The sequence below is a fragment of the Paralichthys olivaceus genome, chromosome 10, assembly GCF_024713975.1.
Source record: "Paralichthys olivaceus isolate ysfri-2021 chromosome 10, ASM2471397v2, whole genome shotgun sequence".
Taxonomy (NCBI): domain Eukaryota; kingdom Metazoa; phylum Chordata; class Actinopteri; order Pleuronectiformes; family Paralichthyidae; genus Paralichthys; species Paralichthys olivaceus.
In genome coordinates, this window is record NC_091102.1 from 12503277 (window position 1) to 12522100 (window position 18824).

General features: G+C 41.0%; 1 protein-coding gene across 6 annotated transcripts in view; it reads right to left on the reverse strand.

Moving 5' to 3' along the window:
* Nucleotides 1-18824, reverse strand: part of galnt13 (polypeptide N-acetylgalactosaminyltransferase 13) — a 37241-nt gene that overhangs the window by 7345 nt on the left and 11072 nt on the right. For 2 of the 6 annotated variants that reach the window (XM_069533161.1, XM_069533165.1), the window contains 10 exons: nucleotides 16146-16312; nucleotides 15058-15265; nucleotides 13611-13781; nucleotides 12792-12909; nucleotides 10530-10710; nucleotides 8018-8157; nucleotides 5664-5762; nucleotides 4807-4941; nucleotides 4466-4495; nucleotides 1741-1970 (listed from right to left, as the gene is read on the reverse strand). In XM_069533161.1, the coding sequence (XP_069389262.1) occupies nucleotides 1785-1970; nucleotides 4466-4495; nucleotides 4807-4941; nucleotides 5664-5762; nucleotides 8018-8157; nucleotides 10530-10710; nucleotides 12792-12909; nucleotides 13611-13781; nucleotides 15058-15265; nucleotides 16146-16312 (1435 nt within the window). In that variant the 3' untranslated portion in view covers nucleotides 1741-1784. The remainder of the gene's footprint in view (nucleotides 1-1740; nucleotides 1971-4465; nucleotides 4496-4806; nucleotides 4942-5663; nucleotides 5763-8017; nucleotides 8158-10529; nucleotides 10711-12791; nucleotides 12910-13610; nucleotides 13782-15057; nucleotides 15266-16145; nucleotides 16313-18824) is intronic. The other 4 variants (XM_020090295.2, XM_069533166.1, XM_069533163.1 and 1 more) reach the window with 3 other exon arrangements.

The window sequence follows — 18824 nt, forward strand, 5'->3', positions numbered from 1 at the left end:
GGGCACAGAAAACTCCCAGCTCAGTCTCCCAGCAAACGAACCAACGTCTCTGGTGCAAGTCGCTGAGTGTGTGCACAGCTGAGACCAGCTAATTAAATGACGAGGGTTTTAAAACCATAAACCCCGGTTGAGGAACATTATCCTCTCCGTCACCAGGCAGCACACAGTTTCCTGTTTGACGTGATTTTTATGCCGACTGTGGAAATCTAGAGTGCTGAGCTGATTTTTATGGGAAATACACGAACGTCACATTTCTTTTGACTGGAGGCAGAATGGGGCAACAATCTCATTTACTCCAATATTGCCCGGCTGTTCGAGTGCTCTCTTTGTGCTGGCTATGCCACAAGGACCTCAGAGTGTGAACAGCAAATCAGGCCATCTAACAGCAGGTCACTTTACTGCTGCAACTCTGACACACACCAGCAGCCCTGGGAGCTCCTTACACAATTTTCCCTGCTTGGACACAAAAACTGAGGCGTGCTACAGTGAAATAGCTCATTGTCAGGGGGATAACAATGCAGAATTTGAGGTGCAAACTCCAGATAACTCAGCGGTGCAGAAGTGGATGCAGAGTAAATGACAGACAGGCACTACAACTGTAAAAAGCTGAAAAATAACCGACCTGAAATTGACAGAAACGCTGAGCCAGAAAACTGTCCTCACAAAAAAGTATGTAAATGCGCAGCGGGACCAGTGAAAAGCATTGAAACTGGGATTCAGTGGGTTTTACAATGTGTACATGGCACACAGTGTACACAGCTGCTTCAGGTCAATAGGAGAGTGGCCTGAGTGGACAGGACCATGAAAGGTAGCCTCACAATGAAGGATCACTTGAAAAGAACTTGAAAACAATAGCAAGCCCGTTTCAATCAGCCCTGCATGTACATAATCAGCTAAAAATAAACACGTCCTCCTCTGGCTCAGGCATCAATCAGCAAGCGCTGGCAGTCCGAGGGACAGCCAGTGAGTTTTCCCATTAAAATAAAATATTTATGTTGGAAAATAAATGTCAAATGAGATCTAATTTAGCATGAAGACTGGCGAAAGGTTTTGCGGATAGCATCTTATACACCACAACCATCTTAATGGGACATCTGTCACTGCTTGATGTGCTCCTGCCCCTGTCTTTATAGCTTCTCCCTGAAAGGTCACCGGTAAAAGCTACTTAATGCTTCCTAAAACAATCTGCATGCTCATTGTGATTAACAGCTGGAAGATCAACATCATAACAATACGTTCTCTACTCATCTGCTCTCACAAACAAAAGAATTTAAAACTAGGAGAATGCATAACTCTGCCAAAGTCCAACAGTCCCCTTGATTTCAATGAACTGAACTGGTGTAACTGGTGTAACTAAAGTCCGAAACATGACAGATTTTTGTTTTCATCAAGATCCATGAACTTGTCCCTGGGAAATTATTGAAAACATTTAAGACAGATTTAAAAAAATCCATGATCTGTTCCGATTCAGATCTGCACCAAGAGCCATATCACATCCATCCACAAGATCTCATGGTAATCCATCCTGGAGTTTTTTTGTTATCCTGCTAACAAACAAACAAACATCAAAACAGAACCTCCTTGGCGAAGGTAAAAATACTCCCACACACTATACTACCACAATCAGCTACACTGGGGCCTGTTAGAGCTCAAACAGGTCAAACTCCTCTACTTCCACTTCTAACAATGCTACAACTATGGAGCTGCTAAAAGGATGACCAGCTTCTACATTGCACTGACCTGCTCACCTCAGCACCTACAGTCCCTGCAGAGCTGACGGGAGCTCAGAGGACATAATCGGTGGGGCTGAAGTAGAGGCGTTTAGCCACCTCCAGACGTGTGTAGTTGCGGAGGATCCAGGCCTGCATGGGACTGTTGTTACAGTACTCCACTGTGGGGCCATAGGTGCCGTCCTCCAGACGGCTGAGGGTCAGACATGATTGGGTGATGATGTGGAGGAAGGTGTGCTTCTGCAGCGTGTCGGGGGGGTAGAGGGAGACATTGTGGTGAAGGTGAGTGCGAGAGTCATCATTTATTAATCCATCCGAACTGAAGGTTTCCAGTTTAATAAGAGGTGATTAAAATTTGAAAATTTAGCTGCATTAGCATATTGTATTTTAAAAATTCATGACTCGTGAAAGAAAAGGTTGAATTCCTGCACACTGTCAGTACTTAATTAGTCCATTACACAACGTTTTGGTCATGGACCCTTCCTAGGAATTCAAGTTACTGTGTGAAACAACATTCTTATGTTACTGCCACACAATGTAAAACACTAAAATCAAGATGAGGTAATAGATCTCGATGCATAAGAATATTATCAGATATATTTAATAAAATGATATTTGAAATGAGACAATAACATAATCCAATATTTGCACAATAAAGACAAGTGAAAACAATAAAAGAAAATTATAGAAAGTTCTTTCCTGACACACAGAATATTCTTCCAACCACTTACGTAGAAATCCGTCCAGTAGTTTTTTCGTAACCCTTCTAAATACCTGACAAAACATAACCTCCTTGGATCAGGCCACTACTGTTTGCCCATTTTTCTTCAAATCAAAACTGAACAAATTAAGTTTCAAATGTTAAGTTTCTAATCAGTTTGAATAAGTTAGTGCAAGAATTCAACCTTTTCTTTAATGTGAAGATTTTTCCTTCACATCTGTTCATTTTTGAATAGAGTAAATATTCAAAGCTGGAAACCATGTAGACGTGTGTCTTACTCACATGTTGGCAGCAGAGAGATCTTTGTGAATGAGACTTGACAACTCTGAGTTGGAAAACTACAAAACTAACACAATATTCCACTTGTAAACCTGAGTGAGACGAACAGCTGGTGGGGAAGTTGAAGAATTCTGACTACAATAATGGTTGTAACTGGTGTGTTCATGTGTGATTGTGGGAGACGGACCAATAGAAGCAGCGTCTTTCTGGCTGAAGCTACACAACAGGTGGAAAAAAAAGGGAAAAGCCATCTGTTACAGTTGTGAATGAAGACGGAGGGAAGGTGGAAAGTGAGATGTATTCGTGTGAAAGAGAAACTGATGACCAGATGATCGTTAACGGCTCTGTAGGCGACCAGGATCCAGCCCCTGACTGTCACACCTGGGCTAAAAATAACTTCAACCACTGACAGCAGTCCTGTTTACAACAGAGACCAGATCCTGGTTGATGAATTATTCATTTTTTTCATAATGCTCCCAGAGAACAAAGTGTAAGGAGAGGGTTTCTCCCTGGGTTTGTTCACTGCTTGATGGAAAGGCCTCTGGGCTTCCTCACCTTGTCGGGTCCACATGTCAGAGATGGGACATTTCAATAACTCAGTGTTCACTGTGGTCTCTTCTAACCCTCTGGGCATTAATTGTTAATATAAAAGATGCTTTTGCGTTGGATGATCCCTAATGTACTGAGTTTACAGTCAAAAGAGCTTCAGGAGAATATTTGGAGTTTGTCCTGTGAGATTCAAAATGTCTCTGAGTTTCCACTTAGGAGCTAAACAACAACTGTTTTTACATTTGATCGAAGACTGAAATATAAATAATTTGTATTATTTTATTAAAGGTCTGACACTGTCCTGCTTTCTGATCCAATATTAACACTGCTGTAGTCATGACAACAATGGTGGCAGTTCTGCTGTACCAATTCAAGCAGGAGTCTAAGCTGACTGCAGCAGGACCATTCACAATGGGAAGTTTTTATTTATTTATGACAATTTCTCTCCAATCGGTGTAAACACTGTGTGTAGGCGAACATGTTACATGTTACATGATGATGGAGACGGAAAAAAAGCACATGTCTTCATTCTGCAAGATCTCGCCCTCACATCACTATCCTAATGTTATGACATTATTATGACTATCATCATTATGACTATCATTATTACCCTACAACATATTCTCAGTGTCATTATTTGCATTATCATTATTAACCTGTGATGCCATCATTGCTGCTGTTGTGATTAATGAGACTATTACAACTATAAGGTCCTGGACTCTTTCCCTTTTCTTTTCCTTTCAATCCAACCAGCTGAAGCAGACGTCCACTCTGTTTGAGGTTTCTTCCTGTTAATATTAACTTTTTATTTCTACACTGTCTCTTAGTGTTTTTTCATAGTACAAACTGATGTCAAATTTCAACCGTACACTTTAAAGTGCCTTGAGATAAAGTATGTTGGGATATGCGCAGATAACAGATAATACTAAATTGACATTGAATGCAAAGTAACAAGGCGTTTCAAGCAGTGTTTTCTGTGGGAGAGAAGGACTTTGTCACTTAGCAGACCATATACGCAAAAACAATCTATAAGTCACACTACAGGAAATACCATAAACGCCATACCACGGTGAGAGCACTTTAAACTCTAACGACCACAACTGACACAGGATATCACCATTGTGGACAGACAGGTGCAATACAACTATAGAACAACACTCAGAAGGTGATGACGTGTAAATCTTACCTCCAAATCATATTCCCACTTGCCAACATACTATGTAAAACATAAAGAACATCAGGAGAGAAAAAGCTGCAGGCTGGAAAACCACTCAACTTGTGTGCTGCTAAAAAAACTGGTATACACCACCACCTGGTGGCTGAGCACAGGTCAACTGAATTTCCCACTAAGCACTACCAAAATCCTCCATGTACTCTCCTGCACAAGCAATCTCATCAGACACACACAGAATCAATCCATCAGCATTTCATCTAAGTCTCTCTCAATACAGCAACCGACAGGGAGCGGCCTGCAATAACAACCTCAATAGGGATTATCTGGCTACTTTGGGGGAACAAAGATCCCACCTCAGCATCGTACTCGAACATCTGATTTCCCTTCATGTGGTGACACTTGAGCATGACGACGGGTCCGTTGAGGCGGGAGACGTCCAGACAGAGATCGTCTGTCCTAATTTCTTTATCCGCCGTGTATGAGAACACCTGAAACGAGACGTCTCAGTCAGGGGATGAGAAACATTGGCAACACAAACATTAATCATCCTCCTGCATCCAGGAAACAGTGGGGATTTATCACAGAATTCAATACATTCGTCCTTGATTTGATTGTAGATTTCTTCATGATTTATGTGCTGCCAAACTTGGTTAAAACTTGGCTTTTTGGGTTGTGTGATATGATTTCTGTGTTTTCAGTATTTCTTTAGTTGTAATGACAGAGGAAACTATAATAAGACCAAAATACAAATGACGCCTTGGCACGAATCCTCTTAAAATAGCAAAGTGACCCACAGCATGGAGCGACATCAACAATGGACTCTGGAGACAGCAAAGAAAAACTTGGCAAAAAACCCAGAGTTAAATTGGATTGAAAAACTGTGGATTGACATAAACACAAAGTTTGCATCCAAACTGAGCTCAAGTTCTCGTGTTTTTCAGATAACGAATTATCAAAAGCTCTGTTGGTTGAATGTTAATTTAAAAAGAGATGAAAATCTACATTCCATTTACAGCAGCTGTAAAGTACTGTCTCCAGTTTAAATGATATGTATAGTAAATAAACAACCCAGTCCCTTACAGACTTGGATTATACCAAAAATACAGAAAAGAGGAGCTTGAAATACTATTTGAGGGGACTATATGTAACTGTGATGTGATGTGATGATATATTCGGTAAATAGGATGAAATGTGTTTGTGTTTTCCTCACCTGGTTGCCTCCCATACCGTGACAGTTGAAAAAGCCAACTTTCTCGTTCTCCTTTCTTCCCATGTTGTCCACACACTGGTTGGTCTCAACGTTTCTGATCTACCAGCAAGAAGTTCACAGTGTTAGAACTTTATTTGGCTCAACTTAAATTAGAGTTTTTCTCGGTCGTTCAATTTTCTGAGCACAACATTCATTTTTAATACGATCAAACCTTCCTCATATTCCATTTTACCGATACAAGTTTACAAAACGTAACAATTGGTTTTATTCATGCTGTGGTATAAATCCATTACGCCAGGCTGCTTCTCTGAACAACAACAGAACAGCAACAACAGAACACCAGCCAGGCAGACCCTGCTCAATGTTTCTCATTAAAAATGTGTCGTCTTTACCACACAATTACACTGAACTTTGCAATTGAACCTTTTAAAACATTTCTTACTATTGTATTGTATAGTTCTATTCATTTCATAAGTTTAATTTCATTCCTTCAATTTATTTTAATATTTCTATAAATATTTATCCTTTTTATTTATTTTATTTTTTAATCTCTTTATTCTTTTCTCTTCATTCTACTCTTTTTAATTTATTTTATTTTGCCTGGAAAAAATATATAAACTGTGATTTTAATTGATTTTTTTTAAATTTTGTTTCTGTGTTGTTTTTAATGTCCCTGTGCAGCACCTTGAATCTACATATGCGCTTTATAAATCTTGCTTTTTAGCTCAAGTTTAGTCCAAATTACTTCCCCATTACTGAGAATTGTGACTTTCCAAACTGTGTCAGTTAAAAACGTGCGTACCACCATGTTTTCCATAGTGAGTATCTTACTTTAAGTTAAAATCATGTATAAAACTGGGTCACCAAGTTACATTAATCCAAGTTCTGCTCATTATCCTCACTTCACGAGAGGAGACAGAAAACTGATCTACCAGCACAGTTCTGAGTTTCCACTGATATTCACAGCCCCCACTGACTTACTCACAAACAGCTCAGCTTTCCACAGAGCTAAAGCTGGCTCTGTATGTAAGCACTTTATTATGCCTGTCATGCAGGAACAGAGCGGAATTCATAATGAAGTCATATAAAACCTAATGGTTCCAGCTGTTTAAGAGAGGCTGACTGTGTTATGGGGGGATGAGAATCACTCGGTGGAGGTCGTGGTGGTTTAGAGGAAGATGAGGAGCTGAGGTGCTGCAGTACAGCAGAGCAGTGCAGATGAATATATCCTCTCATTCTCAGCAGTATGAAGTGATGAGGGATTACAAGCTCTTTCACCGGGAGTTCTTCAGCTGACATTGCTTGGAAGTGGCCTCCATCTTTTGCACAGGCTGCACTCTGCATGTCAGCTTGAGCCGTGGGCATCAGGAGTCAAACTCAGGCCACTTAATTATCTTTTCCCCCCCTGTGTGAGTAGGAGGTAACTTATAAAAGGATCTTAAACTTTTGTTATCTTGAAAACAATTAAGTATGAATTCTCATGCCTGAGCTTCACATTATCAGATAGTTTCCACAAAATGCTTTTTCATTTCTAAGGAGACCACTTTGTAATTCCATCACTGCCTATTAAAATAATGATCTGATGAAACGTTTCTACTTTTTCTATATTTATACCACAGGGAAACACTTTTCCTCTGCAAAGATTTTGTGCTGTAAAATGTATTTTAGCTCAAGTGCAATACAAAAGTGTTCCATGAGAGTGTGTAAAATGTATCCATGACCATTCTGGGAGCCTGTCGCTATCGTCTGACGAGGAATTAGCATCTGGTGGCAATGGCCAAAATTTTGGGGCTTTCAGTGTGGACGGCGAATATCCAGGACGACATCGTCTTCATTTGCAATACACTGTTTACAGTCCACACAAGTCAAATGCCAACAGCAATATGTTGCAAATGGTGCCGTTTCGGGTCCAGATCACATTTAGGCTTATCTCTATTAAGAGCTATCTCTATATGAATGCAGGTAAATCAAAAGGCCAATGTATTTCAGTTTCAATTTGTTTTGCACTCTTCACGGACTGCGCCCACAGATTCTGCATATTCACATATCTGTTTAACATGAGTCTAATCTCACCATGCATACTGTGAACATGTAATTGGGAACAATACCAACTGCATGAACATCCCCTTGTTCGTTTATCATATGCATTCAATACGAACAGCTGAGGATGTTTGCTTTTTCTCTCATTTAATTCCAGCCTTTCCTGTATTCTGAGATTTTCAGATTTATCTCACAGCAGTATTGTCTCTCTGAATAACAGAGCCGAGAAGCTGCAAGGACGGATCGGTCTGAATGCGGAGGCAGCTGGTTTATCTGCTGCATTATGGGAGATCAGAGTACATTAAAGCTCATACTTCACCAAGTGAGTAGTATCTTCTTGGGATCTGGGAGTCTGGGTAGATGTTCTCTAGATACCAGGAGAACGGTTTGCACTTCAAGGCCTCGCGGAGGGCTTTACGGGAAGAAACGTCTCCGTAGTCAACCCGCATCACTCCTGCAGGGGAAATGCAGTGACAGGGATTCAGACACATGAAAAACTTCACATCATCAGATGTTATTCACCTCAGTATCGACATTTTTACCTTCACCACGGAGGATATGTTTTCAACACTGTCTGTTTGTTACTTGGTTTCTGTGTGAGCATGATTACACAAAAACAACTCATTGGATTTCAATTACATTTGGAGGAAGGGTGTGATAAAGGTCAGGGAGGAACCCACTTCATCAGTGGGCAGATCCAGGGATTTTTTTCCCCCACTTTCTTTAACATAGTGAGATAAGACATGTTTTAAAATTTGCACCATTTTCCCAGGGTATAATTCATGAAACTTGATAAAAAAAAATCAGGCACATTTAGAGAACTGATGCGTGTGTGAAATTTGGTGCAGCTTGTTTGTATTTAAGGACAAAGGTCTGCACTCTCCTGAGTGATATTATCTTCATTCCTAGAAATAGAAGGGTTATCCTTATTTGTTGCACCACCAAAACTTAACAGCAGAGGGACCCTTTATGCAGAGCTATATGGGTCATGATGGAAGATTTTCTATTACATGTTGCATAAAATACTTGATGAATAAAAATCGAAATGTGAAGAAAAGTCATACTAAGGATGTAACAAGTGTGGTACACGTGTGTCATGAAGTATTTGACACTGAACACAAAAGCTGTAAGATGCATCAGCCTAAATGAAACTGAACACAGAGGAAGGATAAGACGGTGACGGAGCACAGACACTTACAAACACATCAGGCAGATGGTTTCTCCCCAGAGAGCCTCTTGAGGACTCAAAGCTTCCATGTATATTGATCCGGGTGTAATTTATCATGAAAGTGCATGATTGCAATAAAGGAAAATAAGATAATTTTCAAGCAGCCACCACATAAGACCAACATGGACGATGTATATTTATCTATCAAACACGAGGCAGACAATGCAAACACCACCTTCTATAATACCTACAATATCAAATACTTTAATCTGGGAAATAGAGATTTCAATTTGGCAGATAAAAGCAAAGAGCTGAAGGCCACTCTTCCTCCCCTGGCTCTCTCTTCCCCCCCTCCCTCTTCCTCTCCCTCCCTCTGTCTGAAAGGTCTGAGCATCACATGTTGCAGATGATGAATGGCCTCTTTGATCATGAAATCACCAGTGAAGAGGAGGGATGAGGAGGGGAGATGCACTTTTAATAGGATCACTCCACGCCACTCCCAAATTCAGCCCGAGCATCATACTGTGTTGCTCTGAGGCCAATAAGCGAGGTCTGGCAGCAGTGTGGCCAAGATCATTCTCCCTAATGTCCTGGAGGAACAGACGAGCCGTTCCAGGGCCACGATATGCAGAGAGGCTCATCCATCACAACCCCCAGCCCTGTCTGCACACAGTTCACCATTGGAAAATACCGCTCCAGACAATGGGAAGGTCACGATTCGTGCTACAAGATTCAGCAGATTATGAATGATCCCGTATAGGTTGACTTGAGATTTCCGGGACACTGCTAAAGGGTAATCACATTACTTAATCAACAGATGGAGAGCTACTCATCTCTCGGTCTCACACAGTCGTATTGTTCTAGTTTGTCCGTGTGCATTTAAGCTCTGAGGGGCTAATTAATTCATCTTTGCAGATGACAAAAGCAGCATTAAATTCCTATGTGAAGCATAATGAAAGAAAAAAACTAAATTCTTAGATGAAAGAAAGAGTATCATTAAGACAATGAACCAATAAGAGAAGAAAAGTGCTTTCGTTTCACACCACTTTGGTGAATGTTATATGAACAAGCACATAAGTAGCACAGAGGAGTTTCATAATGCAGATTATTCATATCTGCTTTTGAACAGCAGTACTGATTAATGAAACTTCTTACATTTCTGAATCAAGAATAAACTTTAAGAACATGAAGAATTCATGTCATCTCAGCATCTACCTACTAATTGACCCTCTATTTCAAATCTCTGTCTGTCCGTCTGGAAGTGGAACAAATATTTTACAAGTCAATCATCTTATCAACTTAACACTTGGTATCTGTGTCCTAAATGGTCAGAGGAAGTGAAACATCAAATTTGGTAAGATTCTCAGACACTACAGCAGTGGCTGTCAACTAGCAGCCTGCTGCCAATAATGCATGTCCTGCCAGATCGTTTTGATAATCTCATTTTTATTTCACTATATTGAACTGACACAGGCAACTCCTTTCTCTTTAGCGATTTGTCTTCAAAGTAAAAGCACACAGTGTTCGTTCTGGTGCTGTAATGTTTTATATCGAGCTGAAACAAACAAACAGGCACTGCACCAATAATCCTAATTGTTTGAACCTACTATACAGAAGGACGCAGTCAGTCAGTCAGAGGCAGTTTGTTTGCTCTGTACCTGGTGATATGATGTAGAAGAAGTCTTTGAAATCATCCATCCAGACTTCGGCCAGGCGCCTGTTGTTCTTGTTGATGACTTGGCCTGTGCCTCCAGGGAAGCTGTATGGGGTGGCCTTCCGGAAAACATGGCCCACGTGGGAACATGTGACAATTTCCAAAGAGCCCCCGCACTGCCAAATCTGCAGACACGTGTTGAATTCATACAGTATGCGTCAAGAAAGCAGACAAATACAGTCAGTTCAAGCTTACAAAACATTGGGTACACGCCAGTTCCCGTAATTGATGCTCAGGTGCTCATATGACAAAGGAATGAATTAAACCCGCCACCACGACAGTTTGCTCTTAATTTCAGAGCAATGCAGCTTTCAGGAGGAGAGAGGAAATAAGAGATCATCAAATGACGGACAGTTTTACTAGAAATCTGTTCGTCACTGGATGCTGCAGCAGAGTAGGCTGCTTTACAACTGCAGCACACATATAGTAGACTGTAGATATAGAGGCATTAAAGCAAAACCACAGTGAACAGACTGGAGACATAAATAAACCAATGCAGGAGTAGGAGTCACAGTTTTAAGATTGTATGTGTTTGCTGATTCAAAATGTATTAGAAAATGTTTAATGTGGGGGGAGGGGTGAAAGGGTGCATACCCCACATTCAGGTTGCCCCCCCCCCCCCTCTACTTGCTTAAACATAAGCGAAAAGATGCCGGCACTCACACTTTGTGAGGATGAGCTGTTCGCTGCTCAGAGAGTGGAGCAGCGTTTCCCATTAATTACCTCCACTGTGGCAGCCCACTCCCCCCACAGCCACCGCCATAGCTTGAGTTGAATTCTGTGGGAGACACAGAGTTGTGTTGTGCTAACTACACAGCTATCAACAAGCCTTACACTACATGTTGAGTGATAAAAGCACTTTACGGTCATAGTGCGACCAAAGTTCTCCCCCAAATGGACTATTCTGTCTTTGTTGTGTTATTTATTTATAACATATCGAACAGCTCAAGCTGGACGGACCTGGCCAGAACAAGCTTCTACTCAGTTTTTAATTACCACAGTGACAAATCTTGCACCTTTTTTTCTTGTGACAGTAATGATGCCTTTCTGAAACTGGACCCACACACGCACTGTGCACTGTAAGAAGATCATACTGATTCTGGGTAGGGCGTCCCTTTGTTCTCACGACAACCTTCATTGTTTGTGGTAGACCTTCCACAAGATGTGAAAAATATTCCTGTGAGAGTCTGGTCTCCATGTTGATATGATTTCACCTTTGTCAGCTGTACATACATGCTGTGAATCTCCTGTTGAACCACATCCCAGAGGTTCTACCAGATTCAGAGCTGGTGACTGTGGGGAGGCTACTGAAGTTCTCTAAATTCACTTAATTCATAAAACAGTTTAAGATGACGTTTGCTTTGTTAAATGGTGCATTAACATGCTGGAAGTAGCCATTAGAAGATGGAAATTTGTGGCCACAAAGGCACATGGTCAGCAACAATATCCAGACAAGCTGTTCAAACTATGATTGATTGGTATTAAGAGCCCCAAGAGTGCCAAGAAAATTCCCCCCACACTATTACTAGCCTGGGCTGTCGATACAAGGCAGATTGGGATCATTGATTCGTGCTGTTTACGCCACATTCTGACCAAACCTCAGCAGAAATTCAGATTCCTCCGGTCAAGTTATGTTTTTCCAGTCTTCCACTGTCCAACGTTGGTACGCTTGAGTCTACTGCAGCCTCAGATTTCCCCCGACATAGTCTCCTGCTAATGCCACACATCTGCCTCAAGGTTCGATGTGTTCTGCATCCTGATGCTTTTCTGCTCATCACAGTTGTAAAGATTGATTTGAGTGACTCTAGCTTTTCTGTCAGCTCCAGCCAGTCAGACAATTTTCCTCTGAACTCTTAATGCCTTGCTGTCTCCTGAGCTGCTGCTCATTGGATGTTTTTGTCTTGTGTGCTACTCTAAGTTAAGTCTGGGGATTGTGCATGAAAAGCCCAGGAGATAAGCAGGACAAAGTCACAGATTTTTACAATTTTTGATGAACAAACATGGGAGGAATGGAGTTTATGACCTGACACTGATGATACTGAGCAGTGAAGAACACTTCTGATCTGTGCACAGGATGAATAGAGCTTTGTTGTGCATGTGGAGATGCTTGTCACATAGTTCAAAAGAAAACAGAAACACAGATACAATTAAGGGAACTGGTATGTTTCCATTTGACCCCCCCCCCCTTTCTTTGTGTGCGACTTACTCTGAAAGACATTTCCAGGTTCTCTCCCCCCCAGATATCCATCCCTGGATCATAGCTTCCTATTTCTTCAAAGTATGTTTTGTCTATGGAGAACAACCCTCCTGCCATGGTGGGAGTCCTGCAAGAGACACACGACAAATGAGGACAAAAAGATTCTTTTGTAATATTAAGTCTCTTCATTCTGCATTTATTAGTATCTCAGCGTAACTCTGAGGAACATTCAGAATATAATAAAAGACCAATTTGTCTGACAATTTGATACCAAGCCTGAGAGGGAAAATTACTTTTATCTTTTAATTAATTCTATGTTGAAGTCTGCCCTGAATTAAGGATAATGTTTGTTGCAGGGATTTGCATGCAGGCGACAAATTGCACTGTGAATCAAAAAGTACAAATGTGAGCAGCCTTTCTATTTTTAAATTAAATGAGCTCATACATACTTACACTACAGAGCCATTCAGAACAATGCAGATGCTATTTAAGCAGTTGTTTGCATCAGTGGGACGCACAAAGAAAAAAAAAAAGATCTATTTCTGTCCACAGATAATTCTTTTTTTAATCTTCTTGTGAAGAAATCTCAATAACCAAGTTTTTTTCTCTGTAGCTGGCTGCCATCAAACAAAACCCAATTAACAGCTCTGATGAAAAACTGAGAACATCTCTAAGAACTTACAACAGTGTCTTCTCACATTTTTCTGTAATAAGGTGTCGTCTGTTCATTCTTAATCAAAACTATCACTTTAATGGAAAGTCAGACACACGTTCACTTAAAAAAAAGAATTCTGCTTCAGAGGAGGTAGAAACTTTTTCTTTGTGCACCTGACAGGAAGCGTTCTATCGCCCTTGCGTCGATCCATCTCCCTCTGGGGAACAGGGTACCAGCGGAAATTCAGCTTCCAGTTGAATCCACCATAAGTCATATCTGAGCCTGCCATGTATTCAAACGTCTCGTCACTGATGACATCAATGATAGGGCACACCACTGCTGTCCTGAGAGACACCAGTGATAAAGTGTAAGAGTCAATGTTGAGATAACATGTTTACGTAATATAGCCAACTAGCAGACACCAACTAGTTCTAACTACTGCAGTAAATACTTTTTCTCGCCTTCATACTAGAACTGGGCATTCAACACTATTGTGAATTCTAAAAATGTTGTTGGCTCTGTATCATAATAAGGAAAAATGCTCTTGTCCAGCTCAATAAATTCAACCACACTGTAATTCAAACTACTAACATAAAGGTTGGAAGTGTGCAGACTTTAACTTTTCATTGCATTGAATCATTTATTTTTTCAACATGTGACTTTGAAGGAATGTTTTGTATTGTAATACAGTGTATATCAGTATTGAATATAACATTAATATCACAAATCTGATTTCAACCATATCTCTCAGCCCTACACCGGAGTTGAATGAGGATATACCTGTATCGTCCATCATGTGCATTTTGTATAGAACACACAGCTCACTTCCTGCACCATCTCATCAGTCTGCAGCCAGAATTACTGACGTCGATACATGTGCAGCAGCATTCAGTAAAAGTGTAATGGCTTCTTAATGCAATATTAAAAGGCATATGATACCAATCTCTTCCTGAGGGAAAATAAATGTGTCTGACCTCAGATAAGATATGGATCGCAAGTGAATCATTATTAATCCATCCATCTGTTCATGTTACACACACACAAACGCACAAACACACAGAAAGCCTGAAAAGGCAACTTCATGTTCTGATAAGAAGCAATTAGAAAACATTCCATGTTTAATTAACAAATCTGGTTTAATCAACACTCCAAGATGAAGAAAACTTAACGATCACATCATATATGATCCCAAACACGTATCTGAAAATATATCCTTGTTCATCTTGATTCTATTAGAATCATATGTGGCAGTTACACTTCTTCATACACAGTCTACACAGAAACAGATCTACAGTAACTGGAACTAGTTTCCTCTGAGACAGCAGCAGGAGCAGACGATGCAAAATGATAATCGTCTCCTATCAGCAGTGTCAGGCTCTAACACAGTATTCATGACTGACAGGCTGCTGTCCCATCAATATTCAGACAGAACTTTGGCTGAAGCACCCAATGATGCAACTGAAGTGAAATGTGATCGTACCACTATTAATAAAGCATGTTTCAGGACTGAATGGGCAAAAGATTAAACTGACTGAACACTGTAGCTCTCTCTCCTTAAGAAAAGAACAGGCTCATTATTTCAACTTTGATGAATTCATCGTGATCCGTTTTCACTCTTACCTGTCCTCTTTAATGCGGGCCAGCAGGGGCTCCAGCCAGCCCACCGTACACTCGCAGTGAGCGTCCAGGAAGGTGATGACCTGACCTTTGGTGGCGGCCGCCCCCCTCAACCTGGCTCTGATTAGACCCGAACGCTGCTCCATTCTCAGGATCCTTACGGGCACCTCCAGAGCCCGCACATAGTTCTCCAGCTTCTTCTTCAGGAAGTCTGAAACAGAACAGCAAGAGTCCACAGAGCTGAAACACATGGTCAGATAAAACAGTTAAATATGTCAGTCTGGGCTCTAATTCTGATGAGTGCTTTTCTGATGACTGAAGATGACTGAAGATTGATTTCTGATTGTCATCTGTATTTTATGACTTCATTTATAACTGTTAATTACCTCCATGCAGCAGGCTATGCAGGTTATCAGAATTATGCAACAACTCCTGGAGAGATTACCACTGAACATAGTGGAAAGATGTGGTATAGGTCAGGGAAGAACCTACTAAACACTGCTGCAGATCCAAATCAGGAGGGAGAATGCAGGATTCCCCCCCCCCACACTCTTTTTTGCATTGCGACATAGGGCGTTTCCTCAAAGAATTATGTGTCAATGTTGATAAAGAAATTGGTGTTTGTGTGGGGAATTTTGTGCAGATATAAATAAAAATCTGGATCAAGTGGAATTATTGGGCGTAGGATTTTCCTGCTGCTGTGTGGTAACAAATAGGACTGGAAACCTGGCTGAGCAAAGCATTCCACTGAGTTCAATTCACATTAACAGATTAAAACCACAATATTAGAAATGATGTTATGCTCCACGTCTGTTTACTTGGTGCTTTTGTTGTCACCTGCTTCAAATAGCAGATTCACATTCCTGTTGTTGCATTTAAAAAATACACTGTTAGCTGTTTCTTATCTTACTGTTATACCGAGTGGTGATCCTCTGAGTCAGGGATTTGTCTCCCTTACAGTTTACACAATCGTCAGCCATGACTTTAGAATGAACATCCTGTATCCTTGACAACAGAGTTAAACCTGAGAGGCTGTCGGAGACGAGACGCTGTAAGTTTTGTGAGCTGCTCATTAGCCACAGTATACCAACCTCGCTCACTGGCATCGTCCACGAGCACGATCTCCATGAGCAAGTGTCTGGGGGAGCGGTTGATGACACTGTGAACGGTGCGCAGCAGGGTACTCCACGCCTCGTTGTGAAACACGATGACGATGCTGGTGTTGGGCAGGTCGTCTTGGTACACCTTCGTCTTACAGCTGAGAGAACGACCGCGGGAAAAAGGAGAAGCAGAACCGAACAAAATTAAGTTACATGAGATTTGATTTTCTAATGCTCTACAACGGACACTAAGAAAGACACACACAAACCCACAATATAAAGAACATTAGGAAATGTAAGCAGTTTAATCAAAGAGTGATTTGGCCCCTCCTCTAAGATTCATCTCAAAAACCAAAAAAAGGGTATTGATCCCAAAGCTGGCAACCTCTAGTTTAGATTAAACTACTAGCAGATTGTGACAAATAACAAATGTAATATAATAATAAATTACAGTTTGGTCATACATTTCTTATTTAATTCAGCAGAGCACCAAACAATTCCCATTTGGAACTTCTTGTATGTTCGATATTACTGTAAATTAGAAGCCAACTTTTCTGTGAATCACTTGCAAACTTTCTAGCTATGGTCTCTGCTTTAGTGGTGCAGTGCATTCACATTTGTTCTGGATGAAATGTTTGGCTGTGTTTATGGCACTCCTGAGGGCCACAGCCAGAGACAACTTTCTCTATTGAGCGGGATCAGAAGATAAAACCATGGTGTCAGTGTTGAGCAGCCGTCACAGTGGCTCTCTCTGCCTGTAGCTCATTATCCTGTGAGAACTGTATCTGAGTGTATCCTGCTGCTACCCGATGCTGCAATCGCTGCATAAAAATCGACATAGCAGATTTAATGACAAATACCTCCAGTAGAAAAGTAGGAAAAGTAAAACCAGTGTTGACAGATGTGTCAGCATGCCCTTGGTTCTAAGGGATGTCTGTCAAAACCAGGGAGTGACAGTGTGGTGTGCTGTTCTGCATCGTGGATCATGTTGAATAAAGAATGAGCTGTTTTACAAGAATAAAGAGGAGGTGGACAGGTCAGTGCAGCCCGTATGGTGGGAGAACGAAGAGTGGGAGGTGACAGAGGGTGAAAGAAGCCATCAGAGCGGACAGCATTGCTGGTTCAGTCCTGTCCATTCAATGTGAAAGCGCTGACTGACACAACTGGGCCAGGAGGTTGCCTTCAAGACAACACGTTATCATCCCTCTTCGTCCAGAGGGAAAAACTGCACGGCTCTGGATTTTTTTTCAGCGCACAGCTGGGGAAATTTATGCAAGACTAAGCTGTACTAAAGCTGGTATAATATTTATACTGAGCAAAAAAAAATCTCAGCTAAAGTTCCTTGGTAATAGAGGTGTTACTTTACTTTGACACATATTCTTTATATTTGCATTTCTGTATTGAAAAACACATTGAGGTGGAGTTTTCTTGATATGGGTGTCGAATGTACGAGTGAAAAAAGTACATTGTTATTTCCTATGTGACTGGCAGGGCCTTTTGGTGTCCACTTAATGAAAGTGCTGCAGAGAGCTGGCATTCAGTTGGAATATTTAAACCTGAATTACATGGGTAATGTCTCAGAGAGCGAGAGGAGAAGGCCTGTGCGTACCAGCAGCCCGAGATGAATGTGCTCATGTTTCACACAAACGGCTCTGTGGATTTTCATTAAGTGCTCAAGTGGATCTTGAGTGACAGTAAACAAAATCCTTCCTCCATTCAAATGTCAAGCCTTACATACACACTCGAGGGATCTGATGGATTCCGTGTTGAAACAGTGCCCATAATTAGAAAACAGGTTTTTCCCCACATTGAATAGTTATTAATACAGATGAAAACTAATTAACTCATTTATATTTTATTAAAACCATCAAAACAATGTTGTCTTGAGGGTTTCAAACATTTAATCAGCAGAAACAGCAGCTTGCATCACTGTTTGACACTGTTAAGACTCTTAAACCCTGCTGCTCTGCTGAGCCGTCTAATAAATTTGTCTTAAAACTGAGGCAGTTTTTAGGGAACCTGACATATACAAGTCTACACACATTAAGGTGTAAAAAACTCCCCCGAAAAAGACATAAAAAGAATATGTCAAGAATCCACAGCTCCCTGCAATATGTGATTTTATGGTATCAGAGTTTACAGGCAGTGGATCAAGGGAGGACTGTGTTTAGCTGCGGTGCTTCACGGATTGGTCATCGCACTGTGACGTCAACACACTTGGTGCAGTCTTCTTCTCCACGATAGATAGCACCGCTGACAAAAACATAACACTGCCAGGAAAAGGTAAAGAAGAAGAGGAAGAAACACAAACAGAACTGTTTTATCACTGGTTTATTTTCTCCAGGAGAATCGCTTTGAGCCATTTGAGTGCTTCTTTGTGTTGACAAACCCGTTGCAGGGTTTTTCCATAGTTACCTGCAGAATCTATTGTTGCTACCTACAATCTGTGCAATCTCCCTCCAGGAGCCACCTGAGAATTTCTATATTCCTTTTTTAATGACATTATTGAGGGGTTATGGAGATGTCTGAGGGGATGGACGTATTTGCAGAATTCTGCTACCAGCTCAATCCATTTTGTACCAGACACACCACACCGCCTGCCTTAAATTAAAAAAGTTGGGAGTTGCGTGACCACCCGAAATGACGCCACACATCAGAGAAATTGTTCTT